Source organism: Pagrus pagrus, assembly GCF_965226575.1.
Source record: "Pagrus pagrus genome assembly, chromosome: 3".
In the NCBI taxonomy this organism is placed as follows: Eukaryota; Metazoa; Chordata; class Actinopteri; order Spariformes; family Sparidae; genus Pagrus; species Pagrus pagrus.
In genome coordinates, this window is record NC_140187.1 from 8391535 (window position 1) to 8416316 (window position 24782).

At 41.5% G+C, this 24782-nt stretch overlaps 1 protein-coding gene across 4 annotated transcripts in view; it reads right to left on the minus strand.

Moving 5' to 3' along the window:
- rap1gapb (RAP1 GTPase activating protein b) overlaps positions 1–24782 on the minus strand; it is a 110311-nt gene that overhangs the window by 68877 nt on the left and 16652 nt on the right. For 2 of the 4 annotated variants that reach the window (XM_084346171.1, XM_084346170.1), the window contains exon 1: positions 1013–1148. In XM_084346171.1, the coding sequence (XP_084202297.1) occupies positions 1013–1056 (44 nt within the window). In that variant the 5' untranslated portion in view covers positions 1057–1148. Of the gene's footprint in view, positions 1–1012; positions 1149–19093; positions 19135–24782 lie in introns of those variants that run through there. The other 2 variants (XM_084346174.1, XM_084346172.1) reach the window with 2 other exon arrangements.

Consider the following 24782-nt stretch of genomic DNA (forward strand, 5'->3'; position numbering starts at 1 on the left):
TTACATACACAGGGAGTGATGAATTGATGACACACAGTTGTTAACAGAAAAAGGGCGGGAAAACAGACAAAGACAGGAAGTGGAAAGTAAAACGTGACAAATGAGGATAAACTTTCAACATAAAACAGGAAACCACAAAACTAAAAACCCAAACGGTGACAAAACTGTCGTACTTTGACACACTGAATATCTCTGGAAAGCTACAGTTTAAAATGACTGACATGTCGACCCAAACCAAACCAGACTGCTGCAATGGCCGTTTTGGGAACTTTTTCACCGCCGCCAAAGTAAAGATCCAGCTCACGGTTTTGCTTTGACTTTCCTCACAGTGAAATGCACAACCTTAATAAGTCTTTAATTGCGTCTGTTATCTTCCAATAACTCACTATTTCCAACATTTAATTGTCTTTCTGAGATGACGCACCACTTTTGATGATGACGAACGACCGCTGCTTTGTTTTTAATGTGTTTGTTTTCCCATAAAGAGACCACACACACCAGAGGTAATGAAAAAGTCCCCTCATGTCTTGATAATTTTTTGGATGTTGTTTACCACTAATGAGTGAATTATTCTCTCTAACTGCGTGCGGTTTAACAGAACTTTTGATGATTAATGTTTTTCCTTTCAGTAGTCAAACAGTCTCACCAGCAACTTCTGCATAGTCTTTAAGAAAACACAAAAGACAAGCTGGAACAGGTCACCGTGACGGAGACGGACAACTGGCAATCTCATCTCCCTGATCTCATTATGTTAGCATCTCAGCAGCTGTTCACTGTTAATGGTTAAAGCTGTAAACTAGGAGCGCGCGGTGCTGACAGTCAACGACCGTGTCACAGTCATCTAGTGCTGCAGTTGTTGAGCAGGTGCAGGAGTCGGAGTCTCGCACCTTCCTCTCACCACTCCTCTCAGGTTGGTTGGTAACGAGATGCAACAGGTACACTAGCACTGCCACGCACACACACACAGCACAAACTCTAAAATCGGTCTGCACTCACACCTTTATTATCTTACCCTCCATAAGCTCCAAATGTGAAACTCCTTTTCCTCTGAGGCATCCTGCTGGACGGCTGGTCTCGCTTCCCAGGTGAGCGCAGGATATCGGATATCAGTTCACAACATGAGGCTAAAGAATAACAGCCATGCCTTCTTCCTTTTCACTATCTCTGTTCATGCCTCTCCTCCTCTTTCAACACCTCTAACTCTTCCTCTCTCCTCCCTCCTTGTCTCAGCCCTCATCGTGTGTGTGTGTGTGTGTGTGTGTGCGTGTCCTGTCTGAGGGTATTTTATGTGTGTACACATCACTGCCCTCCCTCTTCTCGTCTCCTCTGTGCTCTTCCACTAAGTAGCTCCTATCTCTGCCAGATTAAGAGGAAGGTGCGTCCGGCTGTCCTGTTGTCCTGGAAACAAACAGGACCGATTCTCAGGGCTCTGTACGACTAAGTCGCTCTCATTTGAAGCAGGAAGAGGCCACAAAATACTTTCATTTCCTACCTGTTCCCTATGAAAAGGCAACTTACTCCCTATACCAGCAATTATCATGATGGGAATTACAGAAGCTCTTTTCTCAGAATGGGTCTTGTGGGAATAAGATGCAGATACTTAAAGGCTAGGGCGATAAATTATTTATTTTCTTCTTTGGACTTTTGTTGATAGTGTTTTATAAATTGCTACCGACTGACTTTTCCTGCTTAGGCCTTCAGTTTATTTCTCATAACATCTTGTCTTGTCACTCTTCTGGAGCATGCTCACTCACAACGTCTGCACTTATTATTTGAGAACTTTAATTGAGATATCAGCTGGTCACATCTGTCCAGTAGCACAGCGACGCACCTACATTGTAAGCCTATCATCTTGCCACTATCTTTTAAATATGATTAACTCCCTGCCTTTAGTTCAGTCATGCCGCTGTTCCCCATCATCATCATCTCCATGGGGGGATTTTTCATTCATTCCAATCACAAAATCTCCCTGTACGGTCTAAACACCAAAGACTTTCTGACAAGACACATTTTATCTGCTGTAACAAACATTATCTTTACGCTCCTGATTGAAATATTTTCTTCATTGACTCATCTGCCAAATATTTTCTCCAGCAATCGTTTTGTCTATTAAAACTAATAGTGAAAAATGTTTAAATTTCCCACAGACCAAGGTGAGGTATTCAAATAGCTTGTTTGATTTCTCAAACTCAAGGAAATTTTGCTTGCTATTATAAATAATGAAAAATATAAAACCAGCACATTTGAGAAACTGGGATTTTTACCGACTAAAACAATTCATCAACCATCAAAATACTGTCGCTGCTCATTGCCTTTTAAATGGTAAAGTAATTGATTTATAGTGGCAGCTGTGCATTTGAGTATATGCAATTTGAAAATTCAACATCAAAGTAGGGATTATCGGCGGATCTGAGGGCTTTGAAAACAAATATCGACAATAGTCTTCCAACGATAAGTCGATTAAACAGTCGATCAAAGGAAAATCGCAACTAGTTTGACAACTGTTTCTTTGTTTCAATCATTTTTCAACCTAAAATCTCAAACATTTCGTGGTTCCAGCTTCTCAAATGTAACAATTTGCCAAGTCATTGGGTTTTGGGTCAATAATAAAAATAATCCTTTTGCGGCTCTTATCGGCTACAGCCCGAACTGAGCAGGCGTAGGATGATGCTTTTCTTAAGCACATGCAACATGGACCGATGACAAAGCAGCTTCATCATTTTGCCCAGAGAATATGGACATTTTGAAAAGCAAAGTGTGTCTGCATCAAAATATGTTAATCACACCACAGGAGAGACTTGATGTTCTCTGGGATTAGGTGGAAAACCTTTGAGTAAATAGGCAAATACACCAGTTCAACAAGCATAAAGTCATCCACCGCCTTTGTGTTTTCACCCAAGTACAGAGTGGTAGCTTGGCCAACAGTCAACTGCTGCAGACAAGCTACTAACACACTGAAATTAAAGTTGTCTGTATGTGGACTGACTGTTTAGCTTAATTTGCCACGTAGCTGTATCTTTAAATCCGGAAATTTATGGTAAGCTTAGCTGCTGGTTGAGACCGACCATCTCCTCCTCCCTCTACCAGCTTTACCTGCAGGCAGTGAATCACCTCAGCAGACTGATGTCTGTGTACTTCAGTCTTTCTAAACCTCACTCAGTATTTTGATGTCAGGATTATTTATTTTATTGGCATTTTTAAGGTTGTTTCAGTGAGATATTACTGAGTTTATAATGACTTTGCTGCTGAAACCATTCCTGTTCCTGCTCTGAAAACAATATAGGAGTATTTAAAACATTAAACTCCATTCCTGTTCTGAATTTTTATTATTTTTTATCATCAAAAATGTTTATAAAAGCATATATTTAACAATGAAAATGAACCGATAAGGACTGTTAATGAGAGTATGATATGATGGAGGCAGCGGTCTCTACCTGTGTAGATATGAAGTGGAACGCTGCCCATGTTCAGCAGTGATGTATTTGCTCCTCTACCCTTCAGTGGTCTGGCAGAAAGTTTGGATTGTGCCGGAGCTGCAATGCCAAGGTGCCATGCCAGCTCACATCAGACACTAATTTGGCACACCTTTTTTTTTCTCTGTTTCAAGCGACTGTAGTTAGAGTCGAAGTTTTGAACCTGAAGATTTGAAACCAAACAGAGTGTATCAGTCCTCAAATAGACCTGCTGCATTGGATAGTCTCTAATTTTCCTGTCAAAGTACCTGGTTCACATCAGATGAAAACTCCCACTGCCGGGGATTTTGACCGAACGGAGGTCGAGCCGAATTATCTGATGTTCGCGAGTCTCTCGCGGTACTTGACCTGTTTCAACCCGGCAATTCCGGCTCTCTAACCGCCATTCAAGGGTTTTTGCTGTGATCACACTTTTCTTGAACTTCCCCGGTAAATCAAAGGGGGAGACTTGTCAAAGTGCCACCTACATCAGGCTGTGTGGAAAGTGATATCTCTGTTGATCTGCTAGCAGAGCACATGTCTGCTTATGGTCAAACAGAGGACGATCTCACGTCTCCTCCGTCTTGTCTCTTCCCATTTTCTTTCCTCTTCATTTCAACTCTCCCTCGCCGCCGTCCCCTCTGCTCTTTTCTCCTTTCATGTCCTCCCTCTGCCTCTGGCTGCCGTCTCCCCCCTGCCTCTCCGATATACAATTTATCTGTCTTTATTATTAAGTTTTTTTGCTATGATGAGACGGTATATCCTTCCCTGCCCTGTCCGGCTCAAGAGCATTGATTGTCTTCTTGTCCCCGGTGCTAATGTCGGGGTGCTCTGACGACTCCCCCAGTCGACCTTTAGTGATTCTATTAGGTCTGACTGGACTGTGGCCAGACGTGTGCTATAAATCAAATCAGATGTTTAGAGGAGAGGACGCAGGAATGTGTCATTCACAGTGTCCCCACCAAGGTCCTCCAGCTCCTTTACTGACTGATATTGATACGGATTGTCCTGCTTGACTTTTCTGTCTCTAAAATAAAAACAATCAATCACTGCTAGTGAAAGGGGACTTAAATCGCTGGTTTGGGACCTAGAATGTTACAGTAAGATGAAGTGGCAGCGCCGCAGAAAACAAGCAACATACGTTAACATATAATATTGTAGTATCTGATATATTTGGGTCATGACCTCAGGGCCTGAACGCAGCAGCCACTAACAATCCCTTCACAGCTGAGGTGTTTTCAGCCTCTTATTTGTTTGTTTTCAAGGTGGAGCGTCTCCTTATTTTACGCCTTGACGGTCATTTTATCTGCCAGCTTTGTATGCAGATGTATCTTGCTGGAAAAGCAGGACTTTAACAGTACAGACCGCAGGCAAAAATATGCATCCTCCTCCAGTCGGATCTCTTTTATATTTAGACAAAAGTGTGCACAAACGGCAGCTCCTCTATTCCAGTCAGTCCGCCCCGGTTCCTCGGCCGACAGCGACACTGAAATGTCTCTGACAGAATGATTCTCCAGAACCGCGCTCCCGCTGACAAACTTGTTATTGTCGCTACAGTAATGTGGTTTCAACAGCTCTTTTCACCGTAGCCTTTGCTATCGCGTCCCTCAAAAGATGTCCTTCGAGAGGATGTGGATAGTGAGAGAGAAAAAAAAAAAAAAGCTATTTACCCAGAGTGATTTGTGTGAGGCAGGTGAAAGGGAAAGGGCATTTTGGTGTAATTAGTCTACGCCTGCAGGTTTCATTTGGGAGATGTGGCGGGCCGGCTCCTCCAAAGCAGGTCAGCCTTGACTTTGAGGACTCGACTGGCGACGGGAGGAGGGAGGCAGCGACGGGAGGCTGCCCTCTGTGAGATGGGGTTCACTCCGCTCTGAAATAATGCTGTCACAGTGGTAGATAAATACTTGGATAACAAATCACCCTCAGAGTAAACGGCTATGCATCCAAGAATGATCGCTGTAACAATTTCTTATGAAAGCTCACTGATGGGATGTAGAGAACTCAGTCGTTGTTTATACAACTTAAAACCCTAATAAATGTTTATACCTGAGACATACCGCCATCGTTCTTCGGCGCTGATGGGCCTTACTGATGAAGAGTATGAGGCACATTCATCCTCAGAAGACAACGACTCTTGCAGCAGTGTTTTCCTCTCCTATCTCCTCTCATCTGTGGAAGTTTTCATGTCCTCCTGGGATTTTTTTCTGGTTGTTTGTTTTTTCTGCACAAGTTAGAGGTCATCAATATCCATTTTCCTAAGATGCCAACATTATTGTTCATCGGTGTGGGTGCTCACAGCGCTATCGTTTGTCTTTCTTGGTGTGAAAGAAAGAATATGGAGAGTGAAAAGTATTTGCATAAACCTCTGGTTCTCAAAGCGAGAGGCGTGCCCCCTAGGGGAGGCCCGGAGTTATAGCGGGTGGGGACGAAGCAAGATGCATGAGGCATCGTACTTATAGAGAATTTTTTAAATAGATTATAGTACCACATCGTACCTGTGTGACGTTTGACTGCAGTTGCTTCAATCAAGACAAACTACTTCATTCATTCATTCATACATTCAAATAGTTGTATACATTCCACGAACCAAACCGCAGCAGGAGGAAGAAGAAAAACTTATATCACCTGCCACTTTCTGAATAATTACATAAGATGGCAGTCGCAGCCCTGATTTGAGAAGATCTGCAGCACAAAGCCTCAACAGGTCGCTGAGAAAGATGGCGGGATTAGAGGTGTATGTCTTGCAGAGAAAATGATCGAGCGTTTGTTTGCTCCTGGGGAGTTGCCATTTTCGTGCAGAGAGGCAGTTTTCTAATGCTTCCACTATCAAGGTGGACTGCCCCTAATTTAGTTTTTCAGTGGGAGGTCGCATTAAAGTTGCAGTTCTTCATTGATTACGCACAATTGTACAGAAGTTTGCAGACAAAAGACGTGTGTGTTTGTGTCGCGGCTTGAAAATATTCATCTAGAGAAAATCTGAGAAAGACAAAAGACTGGCATGAACAGATTTGCTAAAAGAAACACTGTATAGGAAGGAACTTAATTAGTGGCGTAATGGGTTGAAGGAAATTGGCATTGATTTTCTCCTCTACAATAGTTTGTATCTGACAAAGGCAGGACGATACAAACAAAAAACACAGGAAGCTCATTGAAGCTCTCTGCACTTATAGATTTCTGCTCTGCTTCACTACCTGAAAAGGCCAAACAGAAGCTGAACAGACAGCTTCTTCTATACAGCCAGCCGTCCTCTCATCAGCACTCTCTTAAGGTGCCAACAGTCAGCAAACCTACAAGTGCAGCAACGGCTCTCCTCAAGTTTGTCTTCAGGGCTAATGAGCTATTATACAGTGACAGTACAGTCCCTTCCCTGTGGGGACAGCAGAGCCGGACGGCGACACATTAAATATTCACCAGTTGTCTGCACAACTACACCCCTGACAAGATGGCAAGGACAACAGGCTCTGCCTCAGCGGCCTGACATGCCCACAATCACACTTTCATGTCCTTTTTGTCGGACTTTTCCGCGGGATAACATGCACTTTTGCTTTGGCTCGAACAGCACCGTCTTTTAAAAAGTGAGATTTCTCTGAGGTGCTGCGCTAACGGCTCGCAAAATCGTTAGCAGGAAGTTAACTGCTCGAGTAATGACTCATTGATTAGCTGTTGGGGAGCGCTCTCCAAATTTCCAATGCAGAAATCGCACAAAAATATTCACCACTCCTTCCACTTCACTTATTTTCTGGGATTTATGTAAGAATGGAGAGAGAGAGAGGAAAAAGAGGAACGCAAAGGGAATAATGAAGATGTCTTGGAGCAACACTACCCCTCGCTGTTAGCCAGAGGAACTACTTTTCATCTTCTCGAGCTGCTGAGTGTCTCAGGGGCTGTTTGAGAGCCCTGTTTGACACAGACAACTTTGAATTTTAAGCAGATAGACTCCGCCGCCTTTCAAGCAACGGAGCGTGCCGCCTATGATGACTTTCACAGCAGTGAGAAAAGTGAGCAGAAGTGGGGAGGGAGACACAATAAGCCACGAACAGAGCATTAAGATCCTATCCCGTGTTATCTTCATGACGCCGTGTCCATTATTCCCTCTCAGGTTGCGCGCACGCTACTGGGCACCACATTTCTAGGGTTATGGAGCAGAAACAGACGGCGCAGAGGCAGCCACTGTGCCGTAACCAAATGCAACAAATGAGATTCTCTCTCTCTGCCGCAAATTGCGGGAGCGAGATTATCGGGGGTGCTGACATTGTATAACTCGCTCATCAAAGACAGACTGATTCCAGCAGGAACTCAAGAGACTATTCTTGTCCTCCATCACCCAGCCCCTCTAGATCTGAATGTCATGAATTTCACAACTCTTCTCCAGGCCATGATAACAGAGGAGGAGGAGGAGGGAGGTGGGGGTGACACGGGATAAAAAAAGAGAGGGAGATAGGGAGAAAAGAAAGTGTGTCTGAAATGGGCGACAGGGTGTGGATGTATATATAGGATGATTAAGCGTGACAGGACCCGGTCGCCTTTGTTTCTACTTTATCTGTCTTTATACAGCCATTTACAGGCGTGAGTAGCGTGTTGGAGAGGAGACAGAGAAGGAATACGAAGACACAAATCACACCAACAGAGTGGGAGAAGCTGCGAACGAGCCCCTCGAGCGATGTAGAGCGAGGGCACAGCGTGGCGATTTACAGCAGCGCAACAAGCACAAGAGCCCACTGAAAAGCCCCAGCAGGACGCGTGACTCGCTCTCTGGGGTGAGAAGCAGGAGCACAGGCCCATTAGAACAAATAAAAAGCAACCAAGCTTATTTTTCCCGCAACAACTACTGAGTGGAGGCAGGAGGAGAGAAACCCCCGTGGACGGCATCCTTGGAATAATGACTTTGCAGATAGGGGAGCAGCAGAGGCCCAGTTAGGGGCCGACTTTGATTTATCCACATGAGAAGGCGAGATAGGGACCGAGAGGAGGCGGGGAGAGATTTCTAATCATGCAGCCTCATCAAAATAATCATTCATTCAGACCTCAGGGCCTGTCCACTGTCAGCAACCTCATCCTGACCTGCGCTGCCCTCCTCCTCCTCGGCATGTCATCACACTTAAAGTTCTTACACTTCAAGAAGCTTGTGTTTACAGCTGAGATGTGGCAGTGAATATAAAAGAGATGCAGAGAAGAGGTTTTTCGCTTGTTTCCTTTCTTCTTGGCATCTGTGGCTGTAAGTCTTAATTGGGGACCTGTACTATGCAAATTACCTGTCACTTTGCAGTAAAATGACATTTAAAAAGAGTAACAGGGAATGTCAGGTTGTGCAGTCGTATCGTGGCAGAGTTTCCTAAATATAGAAGCAAGAAAAAGCATTTTTTACGCCTTTAATATAGCAGAACTAGCATGTAAATACTGTGTGCTAATTCTTTCCAGACAGGTTCAATTATGTAGTCAGATTTTTATCAGTGATATGATAAAAATTCAGTCATTATCTAAGTTACTCACCCCCAAAATCTGGTGTAGTTTCGTAGTCCACAGCACATTTGTGAAGCTTCACAGCAAAACTTGTTTTAAAAACGTTAATAAATAACTGAAAAAAATAATAATAACATGCTTCCATTCAGCTCTTTCAGTGTCATCAAAGTCTCTGGAAGAACCAAGATCCCAAATAGAGTTGAAAAGACGTTATTTCCCCTTGTTTTTTAAGCTGAAATCTTCTCTGTAGCTGTTAAGTTAAAACATTAGCTTGCACCCCGTCTGAAGTGGGTGCATGAGCTCAAACGCACGTCGAAAATAAAACATTTTCATTTCAATTTGGGATCTCGGGGCTTCTGGAGACTTGGATTACTCCAGATGTTTATGTAATGTTTTATCATTCAGCTGTTTTGCCACATATCAGTACAAGTCCCCATCTACTTCAGTTGAGAATGCTGCAGAGGTGTTGTGCTGCTTTTGTTTTGTGGACTAAGGAAGTTCACCCGACTTTCCATCGGCATGAGCATCGGTAGATAATGTCTGAATTTACATATAGGGGTGAACTTATCCTTTAATACTAACATTCACATGCCTCGGGTTGAAACGATTAGTGGATTCACTGATGAGTCAACTGACATAAATTGAATGAAATAAAATAAATTGATACCTAATGAACTTTTAAAAAAGCAAAAGAAGCCCATGTTCTTCAATATGAGGATTGTCTGCTTCTGTTTTACTTCTGTGGTTAAACTGGTCTGTTTAAACTTTATTTTTACTATTTTCTGAGGTTTTTTTGCCCAGATGATTATTTGATAAATAGAGAAATATGACTCGAGCTTAATGTTCCTCCTCTCTATACTGGCACCAAAGTGATCCTAGACACGGCAGTGAAAAGACTTTAACTCTAGAAGATATTCACTTGATACGACTAATCTCAGGCTGTTAGCTTTAGATTGCTTTTTTTTATACAGAATGTGGACTGTTGAGGTCGTCCCTGCTCTCCTCTATTGGAGTCACTTAGAAAGAAATCACCTTGGGGTCAGCGAGGAGAAGAGGAATAAAAACTGTAACAGCAACCATTACTCTTTCAATATACTGCCATTTGAGTTAGTTGACTTGAAAAACTCGGAACATATCCAGTACTTTTACTTTTGGAAAACTATTTATCAGAAGAGTTTCTTTCTTTGTTTGTTTCTTTGTTCTGTTGGTTTTATCCTCAGGGAAGTTAACACTAACATAAAAGTGAAGTATAGCATCCGGTGGAAACAACAGTCATTTTTTTTATGCTCGTCTCTGCTTTGCTCAAGAGATATTGAACTTTCAGCACCACGGACAGTAGCAGTAGAAAGTTCTGCTAACAGATCCACTTAATCCTGCTGACATTAGGTGAATCTTTCATTGCTAACATATATTGCATTGAGCAGCTTTATTTAAATCCACTGACCTTTATTGTTAAATCTAGTCAAGACTCATAGTTTCCTAGATGCTCTCTGGTGTATCTATACAACCTATTTGCTGCTACCTGCCCATTTCCATTTGTATGTTGTATTTCTGTATGTTTTAATGGTGTGCAGTGCGGGAAGAAGCTAAAAAAATGTCCACTGAGATGGACAATAGAGTTAATCTAATCTAATTAGGAAATGTGTCACAATAAATTAAAGGAAAATAGCAATAAATGCACAAAACCTCAAGAGTTCTTTTCATGTGATGTAATGCCAAAGCTACAATGAGTGATAATCATTTAAATCCAGGTTATTTAGCGTTTTTGATTCATACATACTACAATTCAAGAGAAGACAGTTGCTCCATTTTGTTTTGTAAATGATGGAAATTTAGTTAGAAGGGAATTTATTGAATAAGTTTGAGATTGTGAACTAGGCATGGCAACATCCCTTCATTTAAATCATGTCGAATAAACTTGAGCTCAGTGGATTCTTTCCAGGCACGGTTGTTTCCAATGATGTGACCTTGAGTCAGTCAGTTTCAGATTCAAAGGAGATATCACAAGTATTAGCTCTTTCTATTAAACAAAGATGCGACTTTAACCTTCCCAAAAGCCTGTTTTAAATATGTATTTGCTAAACTTCTTAAACAATAACTTTGCTGTTTTCCCCCTCTCCGAACGGCGTGAAAAAAGCTGTAAGCACATCTTTCACATATTATCACCTCTTCAGTTATCAGGGCAATCTTGGCTAGTTGCTAACTTTGTGTGCTGTTTGATTCTGGGCAGGTAGCGACCACCTGCACAACCAAAACAAAGTGCCTCTGTTTGACCACCTGAGAATGAAACTTTTTGACTCTTCTTCTGAATCACTTTTAAAGTTTGGAAACATACTTCAGCTTTCATTGCCAGGAGTCCATTAGTTCATGGATTGTGGAGGCGTCTTACTGCTGGACGGATAAAAATAAATAAAAGTGAAAATGCTGAACTGGGTCACCAAATATACTTGGGCAGCCCACGTAAAGTCTATGTGTGGGAAACACTGATAAAGAGTGAATGTTTTTACTTTTTTCCACGCCACAGTATTTCCAAAAATTCCAGTCATGAGACAGGCCGGAGTGAAACAGCTTCTCAAGGTGAGGCAATGTGATTCGTAGCACAGAGTCCCACTGTGCGGTGTGATCTCCGTGTTCACACCGCTCCACAGCTCTTGGCAATAACCCTCGACTTCAGTTGCAGCATCAAAGGGCAAAAAAGCTCTTTAATTTGCCTTTGTTCCCACTGTGGCATTTCACCAGATCTGACAGCGCTGGCACTGTCCAATCCCTGCTGTGGCTTCGACCCTTTGAGAGCCCCCAGACTCCAGCTGGGAACTGCTAAGCTCGCTCCTGCGAGGGGACGACTTGGTGTGACGCGCTCTCTGGGACAACGTTTTATCATCTAGAGGTTTGTAAAACCAAACAAGCATCACAAGAGCTGCTCTGACAGGATCATAAAAATATCACTGAATTCATTTCCACAGAACGACAACAGCCCCAAAAAGGATGATAGAAAAATATTGTGGATCAATAAAAAAAGGCTTCAAATGTCAGATCTACTTTATATTTGGAAAGGGAAAACAGCAGAGCATGATGTGAATCTATTTGTTCCAGCGTGGTACAAATGTTGAACACAAAATCTATTGCACAAGGAAATTTGATTTAACTCGATAAATAAGGGGGAAATATCATCCTTATCAAACTGCAGCACTCACACCAGGTTGCATTGCTCAGAAATGTCTAACAACAGGCAGCCTAGGGCAAGCTGTTATAAATAACATCCATCTGGACCCTGAATGATAAAGCAATATACAATATTTTAGCTCTTAACATCACTCAAGTCCAATCTTCCCCTTGAGGCTGCTTTATCAGTTTCTGTTCCGAAAAAACTCTGCAGCACTGATTCTAGAAATCCTTTCAATGCTTGGAGTGTATGTAGAGAGAGGAAGAGGAGTGGCAGTGCTCTGGGTCATTTTACATTTCTTATAAGCAGTATTCAAGTCAGGAATGAACCCCTCCCCCCGCTCTATCCCACCTTTCAGACTGGAACCAAAGCCTAATCAGGACGTCTGTGTTTTGGAATGATGTATGACTGGCGACACAAGGTCGCATCAAAGACGAGCGGAGGAGAAAGTCATTGTATCCTCGGTGAACGGGGCCCTGAATGAAAGAGAAGCATCTTAAGGCAGCAATTTACCAGTTTGATCAAAGAAGCTCAATGCGTGGAAGTGATTCGAGACACAAGCAAGGACATTAATGTTACAGCAGCAGACGAACGCACATGGTGGCTTAAGTGCTTCCCTCAGAGAATCAATACACAAGTGAGCTGAGATGTATGTCTGTGTCAGTTTGCTATTAAAGGAGCAATATGCAAGAATTGGCCATCTCAGTCAATCAATCAATCTTTATTTGTAAAGCGCCAATTCACAACAAAAGTCCTCTTGTGACACTAAACAAATAGAGGGCAGCATGACATCAGTACAATCCCTAACTGCTGCTAACTGTAGCTGCCGTTAGCTAGCACACTCAGTTAACCATGTTGCTAGTGGTCATACTAGATAACTCTGTTGGTGTTGTTTACTATTGAACTATCGCATCTTAATGTACGAAGTGGCTAGTGGGTAGCTGGTTAGCATGCTAACTTCTATAGATATCCTGGCAACACAATGACTTTAACATCACAACCTCAAAACTGATATTTTTTCACATTCTGTTACAAATTTTAGTCATTTTTAAATGTTTTGATAACAAAAATCTTACATAATGCTCCTTTAAGCACTTCAGGTTAAACATGTATGCTCACATGGTTTCATCCATACTTGCTTGGTAGGACACATACTGTTATTTTCAACAGCTCTCTACCTCTTATAGTCATTTCCTTTCCTGTGGGGTACCCCAGGGCTCAATATTAGGACCACTGCTTTTTTCACTGTACATGCTCCTATTTCAGACAATTATACATTCATTTCATCTAAACTTGAGTATTGTAACGTTCTCACATTTTCCAAAATTCAGCTGCTACAATTTTTCTCCTTAAACCAAAACATTTGACACATAATACTGATTCTGTCCTCACTTCACTGGCTCCCTATTTCAGCTACATCAGACAACAAACCGCTCATGTATCAACACCTCTTTACACCTTACAAGACCTTACATTTCTCCATGTACATTCAGATCCCAGCATGCAGTCTCTCTCTTCAATCTATCATCTATCTTTTATTGAGAGGATTAATAAGAAATCAAAAAGTTGGCAGGCTCAGAGCTTTTTCTTACTGCTCTCTACTGCTGTGGAATATCTTTTTTTTTTCCAGTGAGAGGCTATACCAAAAATCAAGTGGTCATGTACTAAGTACCATACAAGTGTGTTTAGATAAATGATATTGTCTTTATTTGTATTTACTGTGCTCAATCAACATTTATTTTAATGAAACATCCCTTAAATCTACTCAGTCACCAGAATAATTGTTGTAAATGTAAATTTCTGCAAACCACGGACATGATAAAACTCTTTCTTTATATTGCAACGTCTCGAACGCATCAGTGGTTTGCAGAAACCTTAGCTGCCAACATTTTATCCTGGTGACTGGGCTGAGATACTTGATTTATCAAAAACATACTTATTATTCAGGTTTTGCTACATGCAATGTAAATAATACTGACATTGTGCTCCACACAGAGAACTTGTCTTTCCTTTTGCCCTCCCTAGAGAGTGCAGCGTTTCCATTTAGAAACATTTCTTTTTTTTAAAACTCATTATTTGTTGTAACTTGCACCCATCAACTTCACCTTGGCACATAGCCTCCAGGGCAATCCTCTGTGTTATTTAAATTATAATACATTATCCTGGAAATGCAAGTAAATACAGATAAACACTCCTCGAGTGGGAGAGAGCAGGTCAAGAATCTGTAGACAACTATTTTTGCCCAGAATACATTATTGTTATTAATTTGGTTTTCTCACAGTGGAAGAAACTGCAATATACAAATGTAACTTGGGAAGATTTACTGTGTATTATTTGCTTGCTTAAAGGCTGAATGTTTTATATCCAAGGCTCCCACTCTCTATTTGGACCAAAGCCTTGGCATGTAATTGGCCACTTGAGCAGTGATGCTACATATCACGGAGGAAAGTCAAGTAGTGAGTCTGTAGGTGACTCATTAAACAGATCCAGCGTCTCATTCAAGGACACATCAGCAGGAGGGATAACGTCTAGCGGAGGGACTCATCCACCGCTCCCAGCGACCTTCCAAGGTAATATTAAATCTTCTCGTTCCGATCCTTCTAGGAGGCAGGAGGATTGTTGTCTCAAATGAAGACTATTACTTTTCTCGGTATGAGTACAACTACATCTGTTTTCCTTTTATTTTTCATTTCTTTGTATTTGCTTATAGTGCGGCTCATGGTGATGCAAGGTTTCTGCAACCTGCAGCACTGGAAGTTAATCCGTGAAACAAAAATAAGCGGGTAATTTTGGGGCAGGCAATTTTCCTCAAAGAAGCCATAACACTGCATAGTGGAGCCTGTAATGAGTTTAACTCGGAGCCATGGAGGGGCCCCCGTGGGCTGCCAGGCGATACTCAGAGTGATCCACCACTACGAGGCCTTATTAAACATTGTCTGGGTTAAGTGGAGTTTTATTGTTACGGGCACAATGAACAAATTCTAGTTAAAATAAGATTACTTACTGAGATAAAGAAATTTTATGAGGGATTTTACACAAGTACCTTTTGGGGAAAGACCGAAAAGTTTGATCTGTGATTGGTTGATAAATTTTATGGCTGACAGGGCGTAATTATCAAAAGAAGTTGATCATTAAATCAAAACAATATTTTTTGTGTCTTAGTTTTCTACAGCAAATGTATTACTTAATCAAACATATAATGATTAAAATGCTAATTAAAAAAACATACATTCATGGAGCAAAAATCTTAATAGATACCATCGTAATTCGTCTTTCATTGTGTATTAGAGGAATTTTGAATTTCTCTTTTTTTAATGACTATAAATCAGAAAGTAACAACAAAAAAACAATGTCCACCAAGTGTTTAGGATAAATGTGCTCATTAATCAGGTAAAGAATGATAAATGAACAAAGGCTTCTGTAAAAATCTTTAGTATATTATAAAGCATATTTCTGCTCATCCCCGGAGTCTGAAAAAACAATGTTCTCACCTGTACTGTTTCACCTTAAGGGATTGTGCAGACTATTGCCTATCCTCATAAAGAAAAGCTGAACATTAATGTTTAATTTAGAGCAAGCAGGTGCGGTGCACGTTTATGTGCGTAGATCAGAAGGTCTGTGAACAGACCATGCCTGTGTGAATTATGAGATAAAATCAATATTAACGATAAGATAAAAGAGAAATGCAAACATTTCATCTGGTTTGAACATTTCTAATCATCCTCTGATGAGTCATAGCACAACGGAGATTTGTGACAACCAGACTGCACTTCACACAAACACATCCTGCAGCTATTTCAGTGCTCGCTGCAGATAAGTTAAATAAAACAGCCACATTAGTTATAATACAGAGAGCGCTGCAGTATATAATGACTGGTTCATTGTATTCACATCCAGCAAGCTATTAAGGAGAAAATGATTCTAATACATCAGTGTAAAAGCTTTGTCAAGTTCTGGTTTGCAGAGTTTTACCTCTTTGCATTAGTAGAGGACATATTTTTTTCATTCAGACAACGGTGCCACATTTAGCTTTGTGTTCCCTGTCATCGCTGGATTTCCAGACAATCTGAAAAGTACAGGCAACAGAGGTGACCCTGCACTGAGAAGTGTAGCCCAGTTCAGGCAAGGCGCCCCGTCTTGACAGCCTCATCTGTTATTTCAGGCTATGAGCTGCTGAACACTCTGCTATCAGTGCCTACTGCATCATTCCTTGACCCAAAGTTCAGAAAACTTTATGCCTCACAGCTGGGGTCCAAGGCAACCCATCACTGACAAAAATGGACACCGAGGAGGAAGAACACAGGGAATAGAGAGCAAACCGAATATGAAAACATTGGATCCAGGCTGTTATTAGAGTCATAACCCTGCACACAGGAGCTCTGAAGAGGATAAATACTGAGTGTGAGATGTCTGCTTCCTCTACAGTAAGGTATATATTAGTCAACAGTCAACTCAGTGTGGAAAATGTGCCACATCTTTTAATTCTGAAAGGGTTATTTTTCCCAGAAAAGCAGATAATGCTTATCACCTCGTCCTTAAGTTCTCCTGTTTGTTTATCTGCTTAGCATTTTAAATATTATCATTACCCTCTTATTACATGTCTTGTCTTGTATGTTTATGTTCAGGAACCAGGAAAGACTTTAATGGGAATAAACATAAAACATTTTGCAAGCCAACTGAGAAAGTGCTGTCACGTCTGCTAAACTTCTGCATGACATTTGAATTTCTTTGGATAATGAAATGGCATCATTTTGCTCAAAACATACAAAATATATTTTGTTTGCAAGGCATGGCCGGACGACATCACTTCAAATCTATATCTCGACAAACTGCTGCATTGGTTTTGATGTGTGCTGTGTTTACACGGACTGTAATATTCCACTGATAATCAGCATATTAGCCCTGATGAAACAACTCCAATGAGAGGAGACTGATCCATTCTGGCCAAATCTAAATTAATTTTCAGTCAGAACGAGAGGACTGGTGGAAATCTGTTCGACGGGAAAATATTTGTGCCTGATAACTATGCAAACGCTTAATCCGATTGTTTCTCTCTGGTTGCAATGAACAAATTATTTTTCGCCTCGCGTGCGGGTGAACGTTAGGTGATGTTGCTACCGGGAGGGTCAGAAACATGGCGGCAGCAAAACACAACTGGTTCTGTGACAGATGCAAGTGCTCTGCTGGAGAATTTAAAAGATTGCAGCTTTGCAGGTGTAATTAAAATTTTAAGCCATTGATCTGATCAGTGATTTTTAATAGTTGTGGCTGGTTCAGGTTTGATTTTCTGTGGTGCGGATGGAAACATTTTAAAAAGGCAGATCCTTCATCCTCCACCTCGTTAAGCATGACAGGTGTATGAAATAGACCAAAACATTCTGGGGTTGTGCCGCAGCCTCGGTTCTTCTCTACACTGTACAGTCCCTGCACTCTGTGAGCCGAGCTGACAGTAGGCCAACTCATGAATTATTCAACCGGAAGTACACAGGCAAGCTATGCAGATTGCTTTCTCGCCAACTGAAGTGGCTTGCACTGTCAACAACACAAAGATAAAGGCACTCGACTGTGGAATTGGAAAAAATGTGGAAAAGTTGTAGAAGCTCTGCACGCAGAAAATGTCTGGAGTAAAAGATAGAGCAGGAGACAAGAGCCTGACTGTTGGGTTCATGTGACAATGATTACTATCTTATGTGTCATATAGGGATAAACCCCCCCTCGCTTTTCACTTGGGTGTTGCTGTTTTTTCAAACACAGCATTAGCAACATGGCTACCGCTAACAGTCTGGCTACTGTGCAAAGCAAAGACAAAACGAAAGAATCGAAATTTGACCCACAAATCCCGATTTTGACCCGACACTGCTACTCTCCATCGAGTTCACTCTTGTTTTACCTCCGTTTCTATCACTCTCCGTCTTCGCCTTCTTCGCCTCCTCCATCAGCGGAGTTAGTCCTCTTTTGCACAGTTTCCACAGATATTTCCCTTGTTCCAGCGTTACCTGGGGAAAGTGACCTGGGCAAACAATACGTCTTCCTGTTTGTGGTTGCTCAATGGCAGATGCGCTTCCTTTGTGCCATAATGTGGCCTTCATTTTTGCGGCAGACTGAATTGCATAGTAGAAGCAGGGGTTTACAGGGCGCCTATCTTTATGTGGATGGTGTCATTTTTCATTTGTCATTTCAGCAGCAACGTTTTTCTTCTTTCTATTCCCCTCGACAATATTTTGTTTACAGACAAGATTCAAAGAAAGCTACAGTGCCGCAAAAAAAATTGATTAATTCTTCTACTGAACTGAAAAACTGAACACAACCAAACTGAGAGATACAAAGAGAAGCCAGAAATGAGATGTAGTCAGGCGATCAGGAGCTCAGCTGCATTATAAATACGGTACTGCCACCGGACGAAGAAACACAAAAGAAGCTCGGTGCATTAAGTGCACCTTACTGACACCTTTATAAATATCTTTGTCGTTAAATGCGTTTAAACTCTTGCATAAAATGCACAAGGAGGAAAATGAGACGGCGGATGTGATAAAAGGTAGAGAAAGCCCTCTGTCCCCAGACAAATGCAGCACATAATGGGTTTGACCGTGTTTCCTCCCTAATTAACCACCGAACAGGTCCATAATTAAAAGGCAGTGCTCTAAAACCTCCGAAACCCCACGCGTCTTCGTCTAGTGGAGCACAGAGTCAGTATAAAGACAGCAGGGTTTAAAGGGGCTGAACGCTGCTGGCTGTCTCTGCTGCTGACTCCACGCAGAGGCAATAATCTCAGCAAATACCAGTCACAGCCATCGCAAACACCACAGGAAGTGACCCGGAGCGCTCCCGCCGCATGGCAGCTCGCCATACACAGAGTGGCAATAAAACACCGTGTGTTTTTGTTTCTGTTCTCTCTTCACTTTCGTGCTTTTCTTCCCGCAGGGCAGGTGAAAATATATGAGCTTGAATTCTATTTTCACTTCTGCCCGTCAGCGAGATGTTGTAATGTGATGATGCGTGTAAATGATTGTTCTCCTACCTGTAAGCTGCCGAGCTTTATGATCCTCGTGTCAGCTGATCCTGTGGGAAACAGAGAAAAGATTCATCTAAATTCATGATTAAAAAATGCTGGAAATATATTACTGACAGGAGAGAAACACCATCAAATTAACATATTCAGGTAGCTTCAGCCACAGCTTAACGTACTCATCCATCAACGAGCAGATCGCTTGGCTGAAGCTGTCCATGTTATAACAATTAATACCGTAATCGTTTTCATTATGATACGCAGTGAATCACATCTCACGCGCTTCACTGGAAAACACGCTATAGTTTCCATGCGGCTTGGATTTGACAGATTTGTCGACTTAAATATGAAACACATCCGGGAGCAGATTAAACCACCCACCGGCCCCCCGAGTCTGTGTACACTGAATTTAACAGGCAGCTGCAGGAACGCACATCATGAATATCAATTATTACTAAAGTGGAGCTGTGGAAATTAGCAGGGCGGTTCCATTGTGTCGGTTAATGGAAACTCAGACAGCCGTTTTAACTGTAGGGTTAATGCCTAGTACTAAGCCACCATGACAATTCTGTCCCTGAGCCTGAATAATACATTTGAAATGTGTGTGGGCCCATATGATTGGTGCACGAAACACATTTATTAAAAGAAAAAGAAAAAAAGCAAATAAGGACAAAGCAGAACAAATTATTGTTTTTTTTGCCCAAAACATTAGATTCATGCTTGAGGAGCTCTGCTTCTAAATTCGACATCAATCATTTAAAGAAGACGCTCTACTTAAGTCACATCTCAAACATCAGTAAGTAATGAAGTATCTGTATGTGTAGTGTGTATTTTACTAACATGAAGCAGCTTGGATGCATGAACCTGAGTTTTGATCTGCTCCCTGTCGCCATGTTAATGTTTCTGTTGTTTGTTGCTGATATCTCAACACTTCCATCACCCGTGTCACATGAATGCACATCCAGTTGTTGGAGGACTGTAATCTGTAGGAAGTGCTGACTTTCATTAGCAGCTGTCGATGTCCTGTTTCTCTAATTGTCAGTAAATCCCATGAACCCACCTATGCGATATACGGTTGAACGCCGATGGCTGACAGTAATCCGCTGGTGTGCTTCTTTCAATCATGCTTGGTTCTTTGCATTTTCTTAGCTTAGCCAGCTAACGTTGTTTCAAGCTTCAGAGACCGAACCCGGCACAGAGCTGTTGACGGGGGACAGTTTTCTCTGTTGGAGGTGGCCCTCAGGACGATGTGGAGGGGCACTGGTGTCTACAGAAAGTGCGCTAGTAAGTAACTTCCACTCTCTCCAACTCTCCCACTACCTCATATACAGAAACACATCGTAAACCTACACCCCATCCCAAAAAACTACATCATCATCCATCGCAATGTTTTCGGCCCTGCTGCCGTAAACTAGTGCACCACATGCGTAATATCCTGCAGCTGAAAACAGTCCCCTACAAGAACTACTCCTGTTGGAGTAACGCTTGCTAAAAAACCACAGCCCCCGGCTGTTTTAGGAAAAATGGCAACTATTTATAACCCGTTTTTAAAGATTTATGTGTTCAGTAAGAATCAGTGTGCCTGAGGCTCAGTGCCATAGACAGGGCAGGGGAGGTGGGAAGTAGTGGGCATGGATTTTTATCTTGCTATCAGGTTCACTCTTTGACAAAGAAACTCAAAAATGGGAAGTAGCTTTTTTGTTTTCTTCCTTAATCTCCCAGCAAGTACTTGAGACCTGTCCATTTTAGTAGTCGTCTTCTCGGTTCTTACAGCGTCCTGGCAAAGTTAAGTCCAAGGCACCTAAACACAAAAAGGTGATGAAATAAGCTCTGCAGATACAGTTTACTAACTGATCTAGCCTTGAAGTGGCCACTTTGAGATGGATGTTTATCAGACTAGAATCCTGCAGCAACAAACTGAGACATTTTTTGGCTGTGAGTATCACCTGACACAAGAAAATGAGTCCTTGAGATGTTTACAGCTAATTAACCAAAGTTTAAACTTAGACGATGACCCCATGACCCAATCCAAGAATGAGCACATTTCCATAATGCATGTCCAGGTTTACATGAACTCATCTTCCATTAAATTATTAACCAGCGCTGCATTTTCCACATACAACAATACCTAACACGCTAAGGCCTATTTTTAGTCGCCATTATCATCACCATCAGTGACACATCTAATCCTAATTAACAGTAGGAGGGAGGGGCTCATCAGCCAGTCCAGTTATCTTAATCGACCCGTTCCACTGAGGAGCAAATGGAGAAGGAATGAACGTAATTGAGTCAAGCACAACTGTAATCACAATGCCTTGATGGGTGAAATGGGATAATCTGATCCAGCACGCTTCCAGGTGGAGGAAGAGAACGATAAATGATTTATAATATGAATCTAGACCATAAAGGAGAAAACAAATTGAGTAATAATGGCAACGTGAACCCAGATGACTTTGTGAGGCAGCCTTGATCTCGATAAAAGCATAAAGAAATGCATTTTGTTCACTCCTCCATATCAAGTCGACACAAAGCTGCACCCCGCAGTGAGGGCTGATCAATATAAAGAAAAACATTGCTTTTCATCCTACACCTCTGCATACATCTGGTGCACAGGGCCTGTTTGCACAAGCAGCTCACCTCCACACGCTGTTAAAATAGCGCGGTCGTATTGGATTTCACCCTCGGCTCTAGCACGGAAAAAACCTAAAACGTGCCGAGATCAATACATCAGCAAACGTGTCTCGCTTTGTCCGTGGAAACGTTCAAAAATCTTTTTTAATTACTAACACTGCTTTGAAGTGCTTCGATGGAAAGAAGGGTGAACACCAGAGCGGGACGATTTTCTTCAATAAACAAATTGGGAACTTGATCAAAGAGGATGTACTGAGACTCACAGTGCTGGAGATTCACGCTCACTGGGGAAGCTGTCTGCTTTTTAGAGATTGGTGCACGCTGAGAGTAAAATAACATTTAACTCCTTTTACTTACACAACACAGTGACGATAGACGGATGTTTCTTTCAGGGCCGATACCAATATTAATAACTAATAATCAAGGACACATGTGGAATCAATATCATAAAAATCTTGGTGTTTCCATTTCCTGTCTTCGTCTTTTTCCGGCCCGATTTCTGTGTTTTGTGTATTTAAGTCACTCACGGTTGGTCGATCTGCATTCTGGTGTCTGTTCCCCGGTCCTTGTGTGTCCTCTCTGGTTTGTCCTCTGTTTTGTGTCATTGTCTTTAGTGATTCTGCCTCTTTGTTGCCAGCCTGTCATCTCCTGCCTTTTTATCCCCTGCATTTTGGATTTTGGACTTCAGCTTTGTTACTAAATCTCTCTTTTTCGTTTTTTAACCTGCCTGCCTCTGTGTTGTGTGCTTGGATCCTTTTTGATAAAGCCAAACAACTTTATACCTCCGATTCACTGCATTCATTTGATAACTTTAGTTAGTTACATTGCAGAGTAAGACAAAAAATACTAATAATAATCTGACACAATAATCAGAAAAACAGCCTGTCAGCCCCAATAATCAGTCAACAATCCCTACAATACAGTAGCTACGTATGTATACATGGACTATATTTCTTCATTCTGATTGAGGATGTATCAACTGTTTTCATGGGATGGGCTTAAAAGGGTCTGGAGTTTACATGCAACAACAAATTTGATCGTTACAGTGATGTAACATCCTGCGTTCCTCTTCCTCGTCAAATATATTCTCTCCTTTGCCGCTTGTTTAATCAGCTACGTGTCCATCGAGCCTGAAGACGGATATCTGTCATCTTTGGCATCTTATTACGTTAATTTATCAAAGAGTTTGTATTAAAAACCCACGTCACTATGCATTTATGTGAAGACAGTGGGCACGCGCTGAAAAAACGTAGCCGGAAAACAATCAGGGTGAATTGTTTACATTTTTTTTTTTTGACCGGTTTATGAAAAGTGTTTGGGTCTCATTAAAAATGGGATTATAATCAGAATATTAGAATAGAAATGCAGCTTGTGTCTGATGCAACAAGTCACTCAGTGTGAGGAATGAAGCGTTGCTACAGTCTGTGCTGCACCTGTCAGGTGTTTGGGGGAATGTCTGACAATCCCTTATTATCTTTAGTGTCACTCACTGCGAGGTCCGGTGTCATTTATTGATGCGAACAGCGCAAAAAATCGAAACACTGCTCTCGGTTCCTCCTCTTGTACTATAAAAATAAGTCTCCTGCTGATTGTGACTGGACAGCAGAGTCAATACAGTTTTTTTTTTATTTATAACATCATGACTCACAAGACACAAATAAAACCACCCACCTGTAAGCTTCTCCACAACAACACCACCTGTACTAAAGCACAAAGCTCTCATAACGTATTGCTCACACAGTCCAGCTTAGCAGGAAGCTGCTCTCATCCTCTCTCACGCAGAAACATCTCGACAGATCGAAGCAGGGCAGAGGAGGAGGATCAGGAGAGCATCCCAAACACCCCAACTTCTGCCAGATTACACCGTAAACACAACACAGACCGTGTACAACTGTCTCTTCGACACAAAAGCTCCAACACAGCTGTGAAACAAATGAAAACAACGCTAACAAGATGCTTGTCTCTATAAAACTGGATTACTGAATATATGCTGCACATTAAGACACTGGGATTGCTTTACGAGAATGTAAAAAAGGCTATCAAATGATGTTCGTAATGGATTTTTGGATACGACGCCTCTACTAATGTCCCCCGAGGTTGACAAAATGTAACAATAAGGGAAATAAAAACACGGGGAAGCTCTGCATGACATGGGCAGATGTCTCCGAGAGCTGTAGGCCTGGAAAACATTTGGAGGATGAGGCGGAGAAACAATGAGTAGCCAGAAGGTAGAAAATGAAAACACAAAATATGTCGGAGTAAACAAAGTCGTCACGATGTAGTGATCGGGGAATACAAGACCTGAGGGAAACGTTTCGTGGAGCAATGACTCGGAGAAAAGTGAGTGTAGGAAATTTGAAAACTTATGCTTGTGTATCGAATGGAAAGGGATGTATCGGGTTATAGTTTTGTAGGTTTTATTTCTTATTCTTCAAGATAACATTTTAATCACCAACTTAAAAGATGCAGTATGTGTTTCTGTAGGAAGATAGATGGTTGAGTCTCAAATCTCAAAAGTTCAGATTTGCTGGGATTAATAACACGAGCAGTCACGTGATCATTTTGTCATCAAACCGCCTTGATGATCATCCCCAAAAATATGGGGACTGTTTGGCATCATTCAGTTCAGCAAGTTCCCAAAACTGTGGAGGGTTTTAAGGGCCAAAATTAAATATATATAAATAAATAATTGTATAATTAAATGTCTAAATAATAATATATGTAATTTTTAGTGTCACCATAAATAAATAGATCACAAATTCAATGACACATTCAAATGTAACATTAATTTGAGACATTTTTTTTATACTTATATATTGATTTTGTATACTTTTATTCATTTGCATAATTATTTTTTATGTATTTATTCATCCATCTATCCTTGGTGTAACTTGCTGCAAAGAAATAAATCTGTCACTTTCATTCACCAAAAGTCAGGGGGCGGGTTAACGCCTCTGATTGGCGAATGAACAGTGTCACAGACCCAACAGGCTCAAACAGCTGACTGTTTTTTATATTATTATCACGTCACTCCAACAGGCCACAGTAGTTAGCTGCTCTTCAAACTGCC